This window comes from Tamandua tetradactyla, chromosome 2, assembly GCF_023851605.1.
Source record: "Tamandua tetradactyla isolate mTamTet1 chromosome 2, mTamTet1.pri, whole genome shotgun sequence".
NCBI lineage: Eukaryota > Metazoa > Chordata > Mammalia > Pilosa > Myrmecophagidae > Tamandua > Tamandua tetradactyla.
In genome coordinates, this window is record NC_135328.1 from 99,050,251 (window position 1) to 99,071,299 (window position 21,049).

At 39.1% G+C, this 21,049-nt stretch overlaps 1 protein-coding gene across 6 annotated transcripts in view; it reads left to right on the forward strand.

The window, feature by feature from the left end:
- TJP2 (tight junction protein 2) overlaps window positions 1–21,049 on the forward strand; it is a 129,566-nt gene that overhangs the window by 50,904 nt on the left and 57,613 nt on the right. Inside the window, exons 1-2 of one of the 6 annotated variants that reach the window (XM_077148371.1) lie at window positions 154–254; window positions 3,536–3,630. The exons of 2 other annotated variants lie outside the window; for them this stretch is intronic. Coding sequence is in view for 2 of the 4 variants with exons in the window: in XM_077148366.1 (XP_077004481.1) it covers window positions 195–254 (60 nt within the window). In the remaining 2 variants the exon portion in view is untranslated. Of the gene's footprint in view, window positions 1–50; window positions 255–3,535; window positions 3,631–21,049 lie in introns of those variants that run through there. 3 more of the 6 variants (XM_077148370.1, XM_077148366.1, XM_077148365.1) reach the window with 3 other exon arrangements.

The following is a 21,049-nucleotide window of genomic DNA, read 5'->3' on the forward strand; positions in this document are numbered from 1 at the left end:
CAGCGCTCAGGCAGGGGCGGGCCGATACCGCCTCCGACACCGCCTCCGACGCCGGGGCGGGCGGGGGGACAAAGAGGTGGGTCCCCGCGGGTCGGCTCCCGGTGGCCTGGGGCTGCGGGTCCAAGGACCGACCTGCGGCGCAGAGGAGGAGCGGGGCCCCAGCCCGGTGCGTGCACGCAGGACCTGCGCCCGAGATGCCCGTGCGAGGAGATCGCGTGTTTCCACCTCGGCGGCAGCTCTCAGGTTGGCTCCCTGTAAGTGTCTTCTTGCGCTGCTCGGGTGGGAGGAGGGTGGTGAGGGGTGAGCGGGGAGTGTGGGGGCGGCGCGTCGGGGTTCAGCTTCAGACTTAGGGAATTTGTTCTCTGATGCGTCGCAGGTAGCTGGGGGCTCTTCCTCCCGGAGGTGAGGCAGAGGGGAAGGATTAAGTTTCATGGTTCGGGGGTTCACGGCCTCCAAGACTCCTGGATCCTTTTCTTTGAGCTTTGCAGTGACTGGAAGTTCGGAGATTAAATCTACAGTAGGGGAAACTGTCTTGAACCCACTGTCCTGAATGTCTGCTGTCTTAGAGGCACCTCTTTGTGCTCAGTGTGTTGCCTGCTGTATGCCTTTGTATTTTCCTTCTGTTTCATACTCTCAACTCGATGCAAAGTTAGAGGCCTGTGTACTTGAGAGAAACTGACAACTCCATGGAGACCAGAGTCTCTTTTCCTTTTTTAATCACTTGTCTCTGCAATATAAGTAAAAGTTATTTTCAGTAGGGAGCGGAGATGGGGTTTTGGAAGATTCCAGGAAAAGGGAGTAATGAATGCTTTCTACTCTGGTATTATCTTACCTGTCAGCAATTCAGGTTATTTTATGTCTTCATTTGTCAAGTTTCCTCTTTTACACAGTAGTTTATTTTAAGTTATAAATAACCAGAGTTTCTACCGCAGGGTTTTAACATTCTTGAAATGTGGATGAATTTGGGAGTGAATACTCCAGGGCTTAGTAATGGAATACAGCCTCCCACCTCTATTTTTGCTTCGATTCTTAGAGCTGCTTTCCTGGCAGCTGTGTGGCCCAAGTAATGATTGTGGTTACTGTGAAGTTCCCAGCGGAGAGTCATCCCAACGCAGAAACTGCCCAGGCAGCTCAGCAGAGAGGGAAAGAGGCCCTTTTCTTCATATCTCTAAGTGGTCTGTGCTCGATTGTGATGACAGTCACTTTAGGAGAACAGGTCTGCCTTTGTTAGGATTATTGCTGGAGATGGTTAGGCAACTTCTGTTAAGCACACCTGAGGCATTTTAAGCATTGCTTTAAGTAAGAATTTAGTAATTCCATTTGTGGCAAAAAGTGCCATTTAATATCCTGAGATGATGAAATTTGGTTATTTGGTAAATTTTTGTAAACATAGCTCGCTTCTGTATGAGGACTACAAGAATGGATAAGCATGCATGCCTCTACCACATAGTGGGGGGGGGAGGCTGTTTTACTATGGAAACAGTGACTTTTGAGGTGTTTCTTGAGGGTATCTCAGAGCTGCTGTCAGAGATTGATGGAGAATTTTTTTCTCTCGAACAGGTCCTATGCAAGGATTAATGCTACCACTCTTTTTTTGGGGGGTGGGGTGGGCGGTGGTAGTTGTACCTAGGCTGGGAATTGGGTCTCTTGCATGGAAGCTGAGCATTATACCACTGAACCACCCATGCACTCAAACTCCTTTTTCAGTACCATCAGCTAATACATTTAATGAGCTACCTACCTGTGCCCGTCACTGTTAAGGGCTCCAGAGATGAACTAGACCCGTTTTCTGCCTTCAAGAGTCTGTTGGACCTGTACATTTTAGACTGCAGTTATGAGGGAAATAGCAGGTGGTGGGATTGTCCTATATGCGCTCTTTTTAGAAATTTTTGCTGCCTGGGAAGAAAGGGGATTTGAACAGATACCTTACAGCGTGAGCCAGCATAGAAAATGAAGCTCACACGTCCACCTCCCATGGCTGAGTGTTGTTATGTAGAGTGCCTGACATGTAGTGGGTGCTAAGTAAAACAGAAGCTAGTAATATGTCCAGAACTGGGTGCTGAAAACCCTTAAGTGCTGAGACTCAGGGCAGAAAAGGGAAGTGGGATCTGAGGTATGGGTAGGGATGCCAATTAGGCTTCAAGGAAGAAGCTGAAGGAAAGAGATTCTCTTAAAGGGCCTTGAATGCCCCTTAAGAGAACTCTAATGAGAGGAAAATAATTGTCATGGAAATCCCTAATGTATTGATGGCTTGATTTCTATGAAGATGTGAACCAGTTTTCCAGTAAATGCTCCACCCCACCCCCACACAGTAAATATTACTATTTTTGAGGAACTCATAAGCTCAAGACCAGTAAATTTTTACATCATCCCCCAGGAAATTCCATCTGTAATGACTTCATTTGTTTGACTTTTTTTTTTTTTTTTTTTAACATGGGCAGGCACTGGGAATCGAACCCGGGTCCTCGGGCATGGCAGGCAAGCACTCTTACCTGCTGAGCCACCGTGGCCCGCCATTTGTTTGACTTTTGATCTAGTTCTTTTATGCTGACAAAGGTCACAGGGAATCGTTTATTTTTTTCAGAATCCAAAGTTAATAAAGTTAAGTGTGAGAACTTTCTTAATGTCCTTGAATGCGAGGAAGATGTCCAAATCACCAGAGTGCAGGATTTTCTTTTCTTAAGAAGTAAAACCGATGAAGATTTTATTTTTAGGAGACAGATAAGTTCTTGAAACTAGGTGAGGCTGCTTTAGTTCTGTGTACAATAGCATGTTCTGCGTCTAAAAGTTTTGCAGATTTGATCTGGGAGTGGCAGAGATGTGGGTGTGTGTGTGGGTGGGGTGAAGCGTTAGGAAGGGTTAGTAATCACTGTTGAAACTTTCAGCACACTTCTGCCAAGAATATGAGCTATCTGGGAATTCTTTACCTAATCCCTAAAACAAATCCTATTACGGAGTTGCGGCTACAGATTAATTTATCTGGGTTGACAGTGGACTCCAATAAAATGCCTCATTGATTAGACTCTAAGCGATAATCAGGAATCCAGCACTTACTAGCTGGAATGCCCTTGGACAAGTGAGATTTGGTGTTAAGAGGCATTTTTCAGTTGAGGAGTTTGGGTTGTGATAATGTATTTAATGTATTAGGGTATGAATGTGAGAGTGTGAGTGTGTGTGTGTGTGTGTGTGTGTGTGTGTGAGGGAAGCAGGCTGATTATCCCAGGTGTCTTACTGAACTAGTCTCTTGATCCTCAGTCCAAGGGGTACTTAGGGTCAGAAACATCGACACAGAAGTCAGACTTAACACCCATTTCAGAGGTTAAACACATCAATACTTTAAAAAAGAAGTCTTCCCTAAAGCTATTTAGTCTGTACTTGACTCCAACAGAAGTTTTTGTGATGACCTTTTTTAGCAGAAGTCCATATAGCTACCAAATTTATGAGGGCCTGAGGTGCATTCTACTAAAATAATTTAAAGGCTATATAACAGCAATAGAAAGAAGTTTTAAGTATTGTAACAGCTGGTTTTTTTCAGCTTGATTGGGAAGTGGACTTCTTAGAACTTGGTGACTGATGCCTGAAGCCCTGGAAGGCCTGCATTGGCTGGGACAACCAACCGCTACCTGACCGGTGACTATTTCACCCATTGTCTAGTGTCTTCGCTCTCCAGCCGGCCATTGTACCCAAAGCTTCATCAGTTTTAACAACCTGCCAGCTCAGAAAAGAGACTGTTGTAGCAAAACAAAAACAAACAAAAGCCTAATAAGTTAATTAAGCATTTTCTCTGCCTTTTTTTGCTGTCCCCCAAACAGTGATTTCCAAAGTATGGTGTACAGAATGACTTACATATGGTACAGGGGTGGACATATTCTGTCTTTTAATTGTTCATGAACATTATGCATTAGAATGCAAACATAAAGCCAGCTTAAACAAACCCTTATTTCATGGATATTACTGCTTAGAATGAGGCTAAAATAAGTAAATAAAACAGAGTCTTGTTTTTTAAAAAAATGGTTCAATAATATATCAGATCAATGGTATGAGGAAGAGGCAAAAATTGTGAAGATGGCCTTTGAAATCTGAGATTTGGGAAATTATGTTAAATATGAGTGTGGCATTTCGTTAGGAAGGACCAGGTAGACATCACACATACCTTCAGGAAATTCAATACAGAATGGCCTCAAAAAGCCAGACAAGTTGAATCTGACTAACTTTTTATCTTGTGCTTATCCATCCACCTGTCTTATCTATCGTGGCAGAGTGTATTTGTACAGCTCTTTAGTGTCTGGCCCAATTCTCATTCCTTTCTCTGCTTCATACAAACGACTCTGTGATTTTTAAGGTCTGTAGGTGTGACGTGTTATAAGGTAGAGTGAAAAGGGAGGAAGCATTTTGCCCAATTTCCGTTCCTTTCTCTGCTTCTTGCAAACTATTCTGTGATTTTTAACGTCTGTAGGTGTGACATGTTATAAGATAGAGAGAAAAGGGAGGAAACATTTAAGATACAATAAAGATTCACTTTATCAGCAAGTGAATCTAGTTTATGATCCATTGCTGAGGAATGTAGAGAACCAAACAGCATCCCACCTAAATGCATTTTACTTTTAAAAGTCCTTTTTAAAGGGTGCCAATCGCAGGACCTGTCTTTTTAAAAATGTAGCCTTATATTGTCCTATAAAATAGGCTTAAACATGGATGTCTTTGGACCTGGACGTCTTGAGGTACCAAAAAGTAACCCTTCTTTGACCTAGAAAGATGAGCAGGGGACGTACATTCATAATCAGTAAATTGAAAAAGAACATCCCAGTGCCTGCCCATGAGAAAAAAACCCAGAAAACATTTTGTTTTAGTCGCAAAGCCTAATGTGTACCAGTTGTGCATCTCAATGATGGAGAATCCTGAACCATCAATTAGTGATTTTTAAGTCAGTATGGATACTTATTTAGTGCTTTTGCCAGGTAAAGTTAAAACTTAAATCGGGTTCCTTAACCTTAAAACTATAATACAGATTTCCTTAACCATTTTATAACACTGTACATTGTGGGCCACAGTGAGAATGCATTTTTGTAATAACGAATGTTTATTTTAACTCTTAGATTAATATTTTGCCTAATTAGAATAGTCATTTATTATGATATCTATCTATGTTTCTCTTCTCCCAACACTGTATGTGCAGTGGTGGTGATGAAAGCATGATAAATAGTTCAGTCCTTGCTGAATAAAAATTTGTTTGTGTTTTAGGAAGCTGGACTAACAAAATGTCCAGTTATACTATTAATCATGGCAAAGATCTTATATAACATCCTTGAATACAAATGCTTACTAAATCTGTCTGTAAACGCAATCTTCAGAATTAATTAATATGGTAATTATTGTTTCAATTGTAGGCTTTAATCAGCCATATAGAATATATTCATCATGTTCACAGGAAAAAATGGTATCCTTTCAAAATTTTAATTATACTATAGCTTATCTTATAGTCACCCTATATAAGCATGAAACTGAATATATGAGGTAGTGACAAGTAGAGGCCTTTGGAGGGAGTGTAGATAATACATTGTAAGGAAGAATTATTGGGATAATGATTCTTGCTGGTAGATAAGTTACTGGGCTGTAATTAATAATTATTAAGATCAGCTATGTGTTTGCCATTGTGTTAAAGAAAAGCTTTGATAGCTGTGAGGAAACACTTGTAGGTCTACATTTTTGTCATTTGAGTTGAAGATAAATGGGAAATAATGCTTTGTAGTCATCAGTAGGAGTTAATGAGCACTTCTAGGACGTGTATTCTAGGAACTCAGAGAAGGGGGATAACATTCCAAATGTAGTTGTTTGTTTCCATTTATTGAGAGCCCTTTAGTATCCAAGTATTAAAGGAAGTGTTCAGAGTTCTAGGTTGTGCCTAGAACTTTTATGGCTCTCTTAGTGGCACCCACCTGAGACCCTCAGCTGTGGGAGGGGCTCTGCCAGAAGGAGTGACAAACCTGCTCTCAATACTTGGAAGACCATTTCTAAAAATATCTGGCTGAATATTTATGTTTTTGAAAAACTTGAATCATTTAAAAGGAACTTTCTGGTGAGCTCATTTTTAGAAACCTGGCTACTTTTTTTTGTTGTTTGTTTTTGCCTCTGGCGAGCTCATTTTTAGAAGACTAGTTCCTCTCTTACCCTTCTTCACCCCTGAATTAATTGCTGAATTAATTGTTCTCTTGCCTGGGATTGGCTCATATTATGCACATGCCAGTGTTTATTATGCTCCCGCATGCCAGGGTGTATCACGTCCACTATACATCAGTCACTTCCTGCCAGCTATGAGTCATGCAGTAACTCCAGAAAATGATAGGCCTTTAGACATGTCTTTGACATTCACTAAGTACTTACCACATTGAACTGACCTGTTTCAGAGGAGCCTTGTTGCATGAACTAGTAAGAATTGAAGGTTAGCCCAGAATTTAGAAGATTGAGTTCCTACTATTTATATAGGGAGTGGATGACAGTTTCTCAATAAGAAAAAAAAATTGTAGAGTTACAGACCATTTCTGTAGTGGTAGAGAAGCAGCATTGGCTGCTCCAGTAATTGGCTGGGCAACTTAAGTAACTTGGGTGTAACTTTCTAGTTCTTCGTTTCTTTATCTGGAAATGAATCATTATAGTTGGTGGTCATTAGTCTTGTGGCTCTTAAGATTCTGATGGTTCTAAATGCTTGGGTGTAATGCCTAGAGAACATTCTAAATTTCTGTTTTTTTTTGTCATCTTAAAGTGTTTCTGTCCTCTTTAATTACTTTCATGTGTGTTTTTTTTTCTTTAAAAATGTTATCTAATGGATTCTTTCAGAAAAGCATTTTTCAGAGAGAGAAATTGAGAACCCAAGATGGCTCATGGTTGTTTAGCTCATGCCATGTTGGAAAGATCTGTTACTCAGTTGTACCTTAAATAATGTAAAGCACAACTTGTGCTGGATTCTCTTCCTTACCCTGCAGCCAAGCCAGCAACTGCAGCCATTTTGAAGAGCTCCCTGAGCACCAGTCTTTCTCCTTCCTCTTCTCCTCTACTCTTCCCAGTTAAAACTGCAAACCGGGAGCCACTAGCTCCCATTCCTTTTTTCCTATACTTTTCTCCCAGAACCATGCCACTTGTAGCATGAGCATGGAAGGTGTAGTAGGCCTGCAATTGAGAGCAGTTTTGCACCTCACAAATGCTCTGAAGATAAGAGCATTTGGTTATTTATTTATTTATTTATTTTCGGGGGTGGTGGTTGTGTTGGTGGAGGCGGTGGAGGGAGCGCCATGGTCCAGGAACCGAGAAGCCAACTGGTTGCTTTTGCAATGCTGCATTGCTCACTGACTAATGTAAAACCGCCTTCTGTCATACAGTTTTCCAGCATAACGGTAGGCAGAGTGCTTTGCCTACCAGGGTTTGATCTGGTTAGTATCTGAGTGAGTTTTGAGAGGGGAGAGAGATTTGTGGCTTCTTAGACACGCATTGAAGTTTTCCAGAAATGGAACTGGAAACATTTGTGCCTTTCCTTCTGGTGTTATTGTTAGAGTCTAAAAACAGTCAAGTGGTGACACATTGAAATGAAGAGGCTCTCAGTTGTTTGCATATCATTGGCTGTCTTTCTAGCAGAGCCTAAATGCAAATTTTAATCAAGATCCGAGAGAAATATTTAGCCTGCTTATATTGCTTAAGTGTACGTTTTGGAAGATGACTTGATTCTGGGGAGTCAGTGGATCATGAAGAAGCAGGAAAGGTAGACTCAATTTACCAAAAAACTGGGATTAAATAGTTTATTTGAAACTGAATACATTTTCCCATAGGAACAGTCATATTCAGTCTGTCCTCCAAAGCCTACTTACTCATAAAGAAGTTTTTTCTATGGTATTATTTTTATTGTGAGTTATTGAATAATTTAAAAACACCAAAATGCACAAAACTCAAATGGAGTGTTTGATGAACTTTTTTTTTATTGTAATTGTTCTGTTCTATGTATATAATCAGTAATTCATAATATCATCACATAGTTGCATATTCATCATGATCATTTCTTGGAACATTTGCATCAATTCAGAAAAAGAAATAAAATGACAAGAGAAAAAAATTTATACATATCATACCCCTTACCCTTCCCTTTCATTGATCACTAGCATTTCAACCTAAATTTATTTTAACATTTGTTCCCCCTATTATTTATTTTTATTCCATTTGTTTTACTCATCTGTTGATAGGTAGATAAAAGGAGCATCAGACACAAGGTTTTCACAATCACACAGTCACATTGTGGAAGCTATATCATTATACAATCATCTTCAAGAAACATGGCTACTAGAACACAGCTCTACATTTTTGGGCAATTCCCTCCAGTCTCTCCATTGCATCTTGAATAACAAGGTGATATTTATTTAATGTGTAAGAATAACCTCCAGGATAACCTCTTGACTCTGTTTGGAATCTCTCAGCCATTGACACTTTATTTTGTCTCGTTTCACTCTTCCCCCTTTTGGTTGAGAAGGATTTCTCAATCCCTTGATGCTGGGTCTCAGCCCATTCTAGGATTTCTGTCCCACGTTGCCAAGAAGGCCCACATCCCTGGGAGTCATGTCCCATGTAGACAGGGGGAGGGTGGTGAGTTTGCTTGTTGTGTTGGGTGAAGAGAGGGAGGCCACATCTGAGCAACAAAAGAGGTTCTCTTGGGGGTGACTCTTAGGCCTAATTTTAAGTTCGTTTGACCTATCCTTTGTGGGGTTAAGTTTCATATAAACAAACCCCAAGATTGGGGGCTCAGCCTATTGCTTTTGTTGTCCCCACTGCTTGTGAGAATATCAAGAATTCAACTTGGGAAAGTTGAATTTTACTCCTTTCTCACCATTCCTCCAAGGGAACTTTGTAAATACATTTTTATTCACTGTTCAAATCACTCTGGGATTTATCGGGGCATCATTCTGGACAAACCAACAAAATCTCATGCCCTACTCAAGGTTCCATGTACTTATGGTGTTTAATTAAGCTGTCTACCTAAGTTATATTAGGAAATGTACTAGTCAAAATATAAATTTTGCACCAAATAAGCAATTTTTGCTTTAGTTTCACACTCAAGTTAAAATTTAAAAATATTAATTACCATCTATTTTCAGCACCCTGCAGTAGTGACATTCCTATGTTCTTCCTCAGCAAAAACATTTTTAAAATTTGTACATTTAGTCACTATCATTATACACTCTAGGCATTCCTAGAGTATACCTTGATGAACATTTTTATTGTGGTAAAATACATATAACACAATTTTAACCATTTTAAAATTTATAGTTCAGTGGTACTTAGTATACCACAATATTGTGCAGCTACCACCACTCTCTAGTTCCAACTTAGTCAGTATATTCACCTGTGTGACTGTCATCTAGATCAAGAAATAAAACTTTCCTTACCCTAGAAAGTTCTCCTGTGCTACTTTTCCAACTGCTACCTCCCCCCTACCCTCCAAAGTAACCTCTCCTGATTTCTGTCATCGTGGAAATGCTTTGCTTAACTTGGAACATAATGAAATCATATATTTTGTGCCTGGCTTCTTTCACTCAACATAAGCTCTGAGATTCATTCAAGTTGATCTGTGACTCAGTTGTTCTTTTTTTTTTTTTTTGGCTGAGTAGAATTCCATTGTATCCTACTGATTGATATTAGGGTTGTTTTCAGTTTTTGGTTTTTTTTTTTTTTTTGTGCTACTATGAATAAAGCTGCTATGAAAATAGCCTATAGCTTGTTTTGTGTATATATGCACCCATTTCTCTTGCGTTAATTCCTAGGAGTAGAATTGCTGGGTTTTCGGTTAAGGATAATTTTAACTTTCATAGTGCAGTTTTGAAGTCAGACAGACCTGAGTTTGAATTCTTTTGTCCTACCACTTACTCACTTGACCTTAGGCAATTTACTCGTCTCATGTTCAGTTTTCTCATCTGTAAAATGGGCGTCATACAGTCTAGCACTCAGGATTCAGTCAACAAAACAGCTATCATTGTATCTATTTAAAAGAAAAAGAATTTAATACAAAGAAATGGTGTTTACAGAATGATGGAAAAGCTGGAGTTGTGGAAGCCAAGCATCCACCACTAGCTTTCAAATTTGCCCCACAGAAAGTCAGAAAGCGGTACTGCCCAAAGCAAGGATTTTTCAGAAACTCCTTCCACCTTCCCAGCTTTCTGCAGTCCTGAGGCAGATAAAATGGCAGGGAGCTTAAAGATTGCTGCAAAGACTGTTGTCTGGAAAATCCAGTCTTTTACCTGGTATTGCAGTTGGAAAAAGAAAAACAAATATCATCTTCTTTCCTTCATCCTTCTGGATATTATGCATATGTACCTCATTGGTGGAACCCTGTGGCAAGAGAGTCTAGGGCTTCCAGACTCTGAGAGTAATGGAAGCCGAGTGCTAGCAAACAACAAATGGTATAGATGCTTCCTGGATTTGCCTTGCGGTGCTTGGTAAGTGGCGGTGGCGGTGGTTTTAATTTATTATCATCCTTATTACTAAAGGACATGATGCTGCTGCAGTCATAAGACTGATTTACATAAGGTATGTTCCAGAATCAGTTCTTTGATTTTACAGTTACCTGTTTGCACTATGGATGTAAGACCTATAAGAAGCATTGTTTCTCTAGAAAAATACATAATAGTTTGTAAAGCCCTTCTCAGGGCCTCAGCATGTTGAGCTTGTGGAATATGAGAATTTCCTCTCGCAAATGAGAACAGTGCTAGTACATCCCTCCTACTCTGAGCGAAGTGAAGAAATGGGGCTTGGAGTAGGAAATAGAGTAGGTCATTGGAATCCTCTTGGCAGCGGAGGCCTTTGCTTGGGGCCTATGAGATAGGCCAGATTGGAAAGGTTGCAAAAAAAGACTTGGTCGAAGTGGGGACCTGCATCTTATACCACCCAGAAATATGTGTGACTTTACAGGGCAGCAGGTCCATTAGATACGATCTGAACTCATTGACTGAAATGGAACAGTCAAGTTAATTTCAGCATCGGTGTACGTGTTGAGTGAAAGAAGCCGGATGCAAAATATGTGATGAGGTATGATGTAACTACAAAGGCTTTAAACATGTAGAAGCTTCTGTTGAGAGTTCATGAAGTTCCAAGCAGTATTTCCTCTTAAATCTCATTGGTTGGAGCTTTGTTGTATGTACATACCTGGTTTCATGGAAAGACCTGGTTTCATGGAAGATTGCCACCCCCCAAATAATTGGGGTTCTGTCACTAAGGAAGAACTAGATTACTGGATATTAGGTGATAAGCAGCAGTTAGAACTGGTTTTCCTTTGAGGTAGAATTGGCGTCGGGGAATCATGCTGGTACAGGTAATATTGGAGACCATGCTGTGAGTGCACTGTTCGGTTTATATTGTATTCCATAGGAATGCATGTCCTTGGAAAGAAACTGGGTCAGGAGCTAAAGAACCCAGGAGTTAAGGGCTAAAGCATTCCTACTAGATCACTGTAGGAAAAGTTTGTGTGCCTCCCCCCCAACAGGAATTTTCCTGTAAATTGGGAGTTTGCATCTTAATTAGGTGTCCTGAAAGCTAGAAGCATGTCAAGTCCATTCCCTGTTTCCTACTCCTCTGATATGTTACATTAACAAGTCAGTTTTTGTAGACCCCTGTTCTATAAATATAATAAATATTTTTAAAACACTGTCAACTTTGCCTACAAATATAAATAAAGTAAAACTAATTTACAGTTAACTCAAATTTTAAAGCTAAATTAAAAGTAAAATAGGATGCTAGAGACCTAGGTCTAAGGCCGTTTTCTCTTTAATTCAGGGACTTTGCAATGAGATACCTATAAAGCATATCTTAAAGCCTTGGCCATGAACTGTGTGTCTTAAGAAAAGCCTATTAGCCTCTCTGGGCCTCAGTTTCTTCATCTACACATTTCTTTTGTCTATAAAAGGATGTTTGCAGGAGTGTTTGTTGGATGCGGGGAGGGGTTGAAGCGTGCGGTGGGTGGGGGAAAGGGGAGAGGTGAAGATATTTTACCACAAAATTTCTACTCACCTTCCTACTCGGTGATTCTAGGTATTTTTGTATATTTGCATAAGCTTGAGAAACTATAATTTTTAAGCCTATAAATTAATGTAGAAGCTGAATAATGACTTAGTTCTAAGAATTTCTGCTTTGATTTATAAGTTTATGAAATTTACTGAATATTGTCTTTTTGAAGTCATTCTTATTTGTTAGGTTTTAATGAACAAATCAAGGGTGATGTATAAATTTGGCATACAAATGGGGTAAAGATGATGCTCTGCCCCCCTCCCCCACCTTTTGTCTTTACCTTGGTTTATCTTTTGACAAATGAAATGGAAAGAGATTAGATTTTTATCCTATTTCGCGCCTCAAATCTCATACTGACAGAACACTCTGGTCTACTAAAACATTTGACAGCAGTGACTGTTCTATGTCTAATTTATTTTATGAAATATGAGCTATATTGTGTTACTTTTAAAATATTTAAGAATTTTAAATCAATTTTGGCAAAATCCTCTCTCTGAGGATGTCACATGTAGAAAGAACTGAGTTTTTCTTGCTTAAGAATGTTTGTGGATCTTCTCTGTCATTTAGGTAATTTGACCCTAATCCTGGCCTATTTTACCTCCTAGTGAACCTTACTGTTACTACTTTCAGGTGGTTAGCTAGAAAGAGAATGGCCAAGGAATTTATTGAATAACATTTTGTACTATAGTAGTACTTCTGAAGGCTCCCTTATGTACAGATTTGAAGAGATACGGAAGCCGATATTCTAAGTGCAAAGAGAAGCATGACCAGTGAACTTTTCAGCCATTGGTTAGTTAAAATGAGCTGGCTCCTTGCAAAGCTTGCTTAAATTTGAATGTGCTAGAAATGTATTGACAGAAACCTCTGTTTTATTTCTCTTTCTCCAGACTTATCAAGTCAGCCTGAGCTAACAATGGATGCCCAAACAGTTTACAGTGGGTGATACAATAGACAAAGGATTTCACTGTTTGGAGAGTTAAAAATAGAGCTGTAGGGTAGCGTCTTAAGGGCATTGACCTAATTCACTCCTTTGTCAAAAATGTTTGGTTTAAAATACATATTTCTGGTCCAGGTATCTGTAAATATTTCAACTAGTAGGGCTACAGATCGAGAAAGCTCTGTGTATTTTTCTGAAGTACAGCCTATATTTTTATTTCTTTAACAAAATGTTTGAAAACCTTTTTAAAAAGTAATTGTTTAGTTCTGTGTGAACTGATATTCCACAAAACTTAGGAAATTATAAAATGCGGCTGAAACTGGTCATCACCCTCTTCAGCCCCAGAACCTCCCATTTTTGGAAATGGTGATTAGTTGCCACTTCTTCAAGATAAACTTCTCTGTGGCCTTTTCCCCTGAAAAAATGTGGGGAAACAGAACTGGGTTAAAAATAAAACTAGTTCAGACATTGCTTAATTTGTAAGCACCATGTTTGTGATTTACTTTGTCCAGAAAACAAATTGGCCGTTTTTTTGTTTTTTTCTTTTTTCCTATTTAATTTAACCACAGTGAGAATATTTGCAGTTAGGATGCACAAACTGTTTTTAGCTTATTATTAGAATAGGAGTAGAGGAGGGTACACCTGTTTTAATATGGAAGGAAAAAATTGGGTTTGGCTTAGTAGTAAGATCCAAGTAACAATTGTATTGATGTTCTAAGCTGCCTTTGAATGTGACTGGATGATCAAATATAAATACTGACCCGACTGGATTCTATCTTGGTGGTGAAATGGGCTGCAAACGCAGTAACATAGCCCTGAACAACTTTCAGACTTGTTCTTTTGACTTTTTGAGAAAATGATTTATTCCGTGAATTGTCATAGAAACTGGAAAGCTCTCATTTGTTTCAGCTATTCCAACTTAGTTATGCTGTCTCTGTGTATGTAGTCTGTTTCATGGATAGTCTATTGTTTTTATGAGAACTGGCATAAACTTTTAGATTTAAAAGCTTAATCAAAATGACAGTGAACTACAAAAATGTCTTCAATTAGACATAAACTTCAGTCCATATATTTGCCCTTTTAGGAGAGCAGTGTGTTTTCACTGATGGTCTGAATTCACAGGCCTGAATTCTGCCTATGGTTAGATGGTAGATCCCGTTTTAAGATTGGACAGAGTTGATTGTGAGCTCTTGAGTGCAGGTCTGTTGTTTGCATTCCTATGACTGGGCATAGAGTAATTGTTCAGTAAATGAAGGAATATGAAAGGAAGAGAAGGGAAAAAGTAAGTCCCAAAAGACTGGAATGTGTTAAGTGTAGATATGTCTTTCTACTACATTCCCTACCCCACTTTCAGGTGGCGTGGAGACATTTCAAACCTGCAGCTTGCATTATTATTAAGACTCAGAAATCGAAAATATACATTCATGGAACATGTAGAACAGTTCTGAGGCTGTTTCCTTGATTTCTACAAACATAACTACATTTCGTGATGGCTCACTCCATTTCAGTTCCCAAATGTTCGGTGGAACTTCTTCTGATCTTTCTATAAAGCTAATCGTGAAGGAGTTCAGGAAACAAAATGAGGTGCTGCCAGGTTTTCCTCTGTGCTATAGATTGCTCTTGGGTAACTTCTCTAATGAAGATAGGGAAGGAAGCCACATGGCTGATGTAGTGACAGCCCTGTGATACAGAATTCACTGAATTTTCCAAACCATCTGGGGGTTAGGTGCTAACCTTGTCTTATAGGTGAAAAAACTGAGGCTCCCAAGTTAAATAACTTGCCCAGTGTCACACAGCGTGAGTGACAGGAAGGAAATTTGAGCCAAGGTCCTTTGACTGGTTCAAAGCCTACAGATTTTTCCGGTTCTATAGCCTCTTTTTTTCAGAATCAGTCTGGTAAAAGAAATAGAGGCAGACACTAAAGACCCTATGTTGAGTTTAAACATTGTCACTGAAAATGTACAGATTTTTTTCCCCAGAGAATCACGACTAAAATTATATCCATCAGTATTATAAGAAATGTTTTAATTTTTAGCGATCTGTATATGTCCAACACTGTATGAGGCCGAAAGATGCTACGATGAATAAGTCACAACCTTATGGGGACGTAAATTATGTATACAAATAGCTAAAACAATTTTATTGTATAAGTACTAAGAGTATGTCTTGTCAAATTAGAGTATACCCTTTTATTAAGAGCCCAGGAGAGCCTCTAGTTAAAAATGACTGTGTTATCCATCAACCAAAAAAAAAAAAATGTGTTAACATGAAGAAAAACTTTTTACAGCTAAAAAGCATGTGAGTTGTAGAATAAGAGAGATGTGCTTGGAAACTTGCCTGTTGGGGATCAGAATTCCATTTCAAGTTTTCTGCAGGTCAAATTGCATATTTTAAAACATCAAATACCTCTGAGAGGTTTTAGGTTACCAGGCACTCACACTTTACTGTAAAGTAGACCAGCTAGCATTCTTCTAATAACTAGCTGATATAATGATATAGCTTTTACAGTGTGGCTGATTGTGAAAACCTTGTATCTGTTGCTCCTTTTATCCACGGTATGGACAGATGAGCGAAAAATATGGAAAAATAATAAATAATAGGAGGGGCAAAGGTTAAAATAAAATGGGTAGATGGGAATACTAGAGGTCAGTGAGAGGGAGGGGTAAGAGGTATGGTACTATGAGCTTTTTCTTTTTTCTTTTTCTTTCTTTTTCTGATGCAAATGTTCAAAAAATGATCACGGCAATGAATATACCACTATGTGATGATATTGTGAGCCATTGATTGTACACCAAGTATGGAATATTTGTATGTTAAGAGTGTTTGTATGTTAAAATTTATCAATAAAATTATTAAAAGAAATAACTAGCTAAGCCCATATGTGTCGATACTGTGAGAGTTTTGATTGGGGATAGAGATAGAGAGGGAGTTCCGAAGCAAGAACACGGTGTAGCATTTTGGAGGGCCAGATATTTACCTTGGAATGGAGGGAGTGGGGAGGGCATTTAAAACCTGCGCAACCAGCCCAAGGTATAGAAAGAGCTAGAGACTCTCCAAATACAAACTTTTTTTCCTTTTCCCCCCAGGTACCATGTTAAGGGTGCCACTGTGTCGTCCTTCCTCACTGCATCTCCACATGGCTTTGTTCACCCAGAATCCAGGATGGATGGGTCAAATGAGCTTCCGTGGGCAGTCTAGGGCTGGTCACTATTTGAAAGATTGATTGTCAGTTCTACGTTTTACTGTGAATTTTATAGAGAAGTGCTGGATATGTAATTCTTACCAGATTCTGTTGAGTTTCTTGGTGAACAACGGGAAGATTTCATTGTTTATTCTAAACCCTCTTTAAAAATCTTCCGAGGCGATACTTGCCGTGAATCGTGGGTACCATATGCTCATTATCTTTTTGTGAGGATATACAAACAGCATCCCAGTTTGAGATTAGGAACGAGGACTTTTTTTTTTCCCTTTTATCCTTTAAAAAAAAACACTTTTCTTTTCCTTAGTTATATGTTTACAGAAAAATTATGCAGGAAGTACAGCGTTTTCATCCCTATCATCTACGGTTTTCTCTGTTATTAACATTTTGCATTAGTTTGGAATCTTTGTTACAATTGAAACAGTATCATTATGTTATTAATTATAGACCTAGGTTTGCATTAGGGTTCACCCTGGTCACATATATACAATCTAAAAATAATAATTTTAGCCACCTTCAGGTATACAGTTCAGTCGTGTTAAATACATTCGCAGGATTGTGCTACCATCATCACCATCCTTTACTCCTCTGTGTCCAATATATTTCTTCTCACACTGTCTTGCCGGGTACATGAGTTGATAATACTAACAAATGTAGTTATTTATCTACTTTGAGAATTATCTGAAGCAAGATTTTGATCTCAGTCCAGGCTTCAGTACAGTATGTGACTGGAAATTGTGAACAAGTTCAGAGTTTAGTTCAGGTAAAGTAAAACCAGAAGAGTTATGTTGCCACCAAAACCAAGCATAGTTCACATTGGGTTGACCTAACTTTCAGGTTATGTATCCACTAAAAACTTACTCCTTACTGATTAAAAATATAAAATAAACAAAAACACTTAGTTTTTCACCCCAAACACTACATACTAAGAACAGGCCTTGGCTTGTTGAGTATAATCAAAGTGAAAAACAAGGCAAAGGAAACGAAGACTCAAGACTCTTTGCACACCAGTCCTCTGTGACAAAATTTTGCATGAGTTTACACTAGGGATTGGCAAACTACACCTGATTACCTCTTTTTTTCCTTCCCCCCTCCCTCCCACCCTCCCTTTCTTCCTTTTACTGTGTGCTACCTAAGGATTACTCTTACATTTAAATGGTTGCATTTTAAGAGGTTAAATTAGTACCTATATAATACCTTCAATGTGGCCTCTTTGCTGGCAAATTCTAAAGTATTTCCCATATGGCCCTTTAAGTTAAAGCCCCTGGTTTAAATCTTCCAGAAGCAGGGTGCTGGCTTCTCACCTCTTCTGTGGTCAGGTATGTCAGGATGCTGACATGGGAGAAGATGCTTGGAACCCCTGTCCAAGGTTCGTCTTGGCTGTGGGAAAACAGAAGGGAGAAGGGATTGGGCCTGAGCACTGAAGGGCTGGTTTGTTCCTGGTTTCAGGAAGTAAGGTGACCTGCTATCAGGAAGGCCACTTGAGCAGTTTCAAGTGTGGATTTCCTCAGTATCCTGAGTACAAGAATATGTGGAGAAAGTGCGCCTCAAAGCACATGTTATTATTAGGATGTAGAAAGGCTGTTAAAACCGAAATTGTCCCTTTATATAAAACATTTTTGCCTGGGTTTTGGATGCTCTGATTTCTTTGTATTCCAGCTTCGAAACATTTGCTCTTGTATTTCTACATTGTTGACTGTTTCAATTCCAAACAATTAATTCCTGTGAGGGGAAACTTGTTCTTTGCCATTCGGTCTTTTCAAAGCTTGATGTCTAGTAGGTAACTCATGTTGAATAACTAAATTCAATCTATCTTTTTTAAATCTTTTGTTACATTTGTATTGCTATTGCCCTTATTGGAGTAGGGCTTCTGTTAATACTGATAACTCCCCTCATTTGTGTGGTGCTTTACAGTTCCTATAAACTTCCATGTAAATTTTCACTCGGTCCCCACCACAACCCTGTGAGATGGATATTATCACCTGAGAGCAGCCAAGCACCTGGGTAGTGACAAACCTGAGGCTTGACCCACTCACATACCACCTTGGAGAAGAAAGCTTAGTGTGTGGTGTCACTGTCCGCTTTTCCCCAGTCCCAAGGGGAAGCAGCCTTAATCATCTTGGCAAAGGCAGTGGAAGGTCCTTCCTTGAATTTTCTTTCAATAGACAGGTTTTTGTTGTTACTGCTTTCCTTTAGATGCACAGCTCATGGTAGTACAGTTTGTTGGTACTTTGCTGTACTCTGGTGTGTGCATCCGTTTCTCAGAATGCTTAGGAGATATTTCTGTTACATGCCCTGAGACCAGTTTCCACTGGTTGCTCAGTAACATGCTGAAAATTGTCTTTGGAACCTGGCTTAGAAATTAGTTCGCTTTAGTCTTTCCTTAAAGTAAGAGACCCTTGACCACTGTTAACCACTCAGATAGGCCCCTTGGCCATAGCTGCCCGAAAAGCTTTTACATTATATAAAGTCCAAGGCCAGGGTCTCCCTTTCTTTCCTGTTTTTTATTTTTTATTTTTTTTTTGGGGGGGGGGGGGCATGGGCAGGCTCTGGGAATCAAACCTGGATGTCCAGCACAGCAGGCGAGAATTCTGCCACTGACCAACCAATGTTCCACCCTGTTTTAAATTTTTTATTTAGAGACGTTGTTTGTTTATAGAGCAATCATACATAAAATGCAGAATTCCCATACACTACCCCAACACAACCCTTGCATTGGTGTGGAACATTTGTTACAATTCCTGATAGCACTTTTTTGTAATTGTACTATCTTTTTTTAAACATTAGTTACCTTTGCTACAATTGATGAAAATTATTAAAATAGCACTATTAACTAGTATGTAGTTTGCCTAATGTAAACTATGGTGTATTTTTTTCCGTATACCACCCTACCATTATTAATACCACTAATACCACCACTTGTATTAGTGCCATACATTGGTTATGATGCAAGAAAGAACATTCTTTTATTATAAACTGTAGTCCATCGCCTACAATAGGGTTCACTGTGTTAATCAGTCCTATGCTTTATATTTTAATTTTTATTCTAGAAACAAATAGGACCTAAAGTTTCCCCTTTTAACCACATTGACCTAACTAATTCAATGCTGTTAATTACACTCACTATGATGTGCTACCATCACCACCATCAATTTCCAGCTCTTTACATCAATCTAAATAGAAATTCTGTACAAACTAAGCATCACCTCCCCATTCTCTTACCCCATCTCTCCCCTGGTAACGTATATTCTAGGTCTTAGAGTTTAGTTACTATAATTCGTTCATATCAGTGAAAACATTCATCATTGAGAGTATACCATATTTGTCCTTTGTAACTAGCTTATTTCACTCAACATAATGTCCTCAGGGTTTAGCAATGTTGTCACACACATCAGGACTTCATTTTTTTAATGGTTGAATAACATTCCATTGTTATGTTTATATCACATTTTGCTTATCCATTAATCGATTGATGGATTCTTGGGTTGTTTCCATCTTTTGGCACTTGTAAATAATGCCGCTATGAACATTGGTGTGCAAATGTCTGCTGAAGTCCCTGTTTTCAGTTCTTCTGGGTATATACCTAGTAGTACATTGCTGGGTCATATGGTAGTTCTATGCTTAGCTTCCTAAGTAACTGCCAGACTGTTTTCTACAGTGGCAGCACCATTTTACATTCCCACAGTAATGTATGGGCGTTTTTATTTATTCACATCCTCTCCAACACTTGTAGATTTTTGTGGTTTTAATAGTAACCATTCCAATGTATGTAAATGGTGTCTCTCTGTGTTTTTTTTTTTAATATCTTTTATTGTGAAATATAACATATACAAAAAAAGCAGTACGTTTCAAAGCACATTTTAACAAGTAGTTTTAGAACAGATTTCAACATTTGGTATGGGTACAGTTCTACAATTTCAGGTTTTTCTTTCTCTCTGGTCCAAGACACTGCAGACAAAAACGAAATATTCAGTAGTCCTACTCATTTGTTAAATCCTAACTTCTCGTTATAATTCCTTCTCCTCCTTTTCTTTCTAATCTTTAGGGATGTTTGGCTTATGCCCATTCTTACTTTTTCATGTTGAAAAGGAGTGTCGACAGTGTGGGATAGGGGGATGGAACTAGTTGATATTCTTGGAGAGACTGTCACCTCTGGGTTCCAGGACTTACCTGGCCTAGGAACTATCTGAAGGTTTTAGGTTTCTGAAAAGTAAATTTCGCGTGTGAAAATTTCGTAGGATCTGAGATAGAGCCTTGGGTGTTCTTTAGGGTTAACAGGAAAAATGTTGACTGGGGTTTGGCCAACCTCCCACTGTGAGTTTGATTTGCATTTCCCTAATAGTTCATGATGATGAGCATCTTTTCATGTGCTTTGTTCGTTCCTCTTCCCACCACCTGTACCAAATAACTTGTCAGTGCTATCAAGCTTATGTTTCTTTCCTGCTCCTTTGTAAAAAGAGGAATTTGAAATCGAGTATCTAAAAATACAAATCCATGTCTGCCATTTACCTACCTCAGTCTTTTGCTCATTTTATCCTTAGATGGAGACCAGGATCCTTCCCGAGATCCACGCTCTCTTATCTCTTTGGGGGCTGTACTCATCTCCCTCTCTGTGCCCAGCCTTGGTGGTCTTTCTGTGCCCTGCCCTTCCTCGAGGGAGCCGCATTCCCTGCTTCCCCAGGGTCACTCAGAAGGAACATCTGTGACACCTTGAACAGGCCAGTTCCATCTACTTTGGGCTCCTCTGTGCTTTCCGTTCATAGAACAGTTTTAGCTTTATAGTTGTGGACTGGTTCCTTGATGGTACTGCTAAGTACCTAACCTGTGAGCTATACGAAGAAGCGAAGACAGCTGTAGTGTTGGTTATATTTACTGTTGAA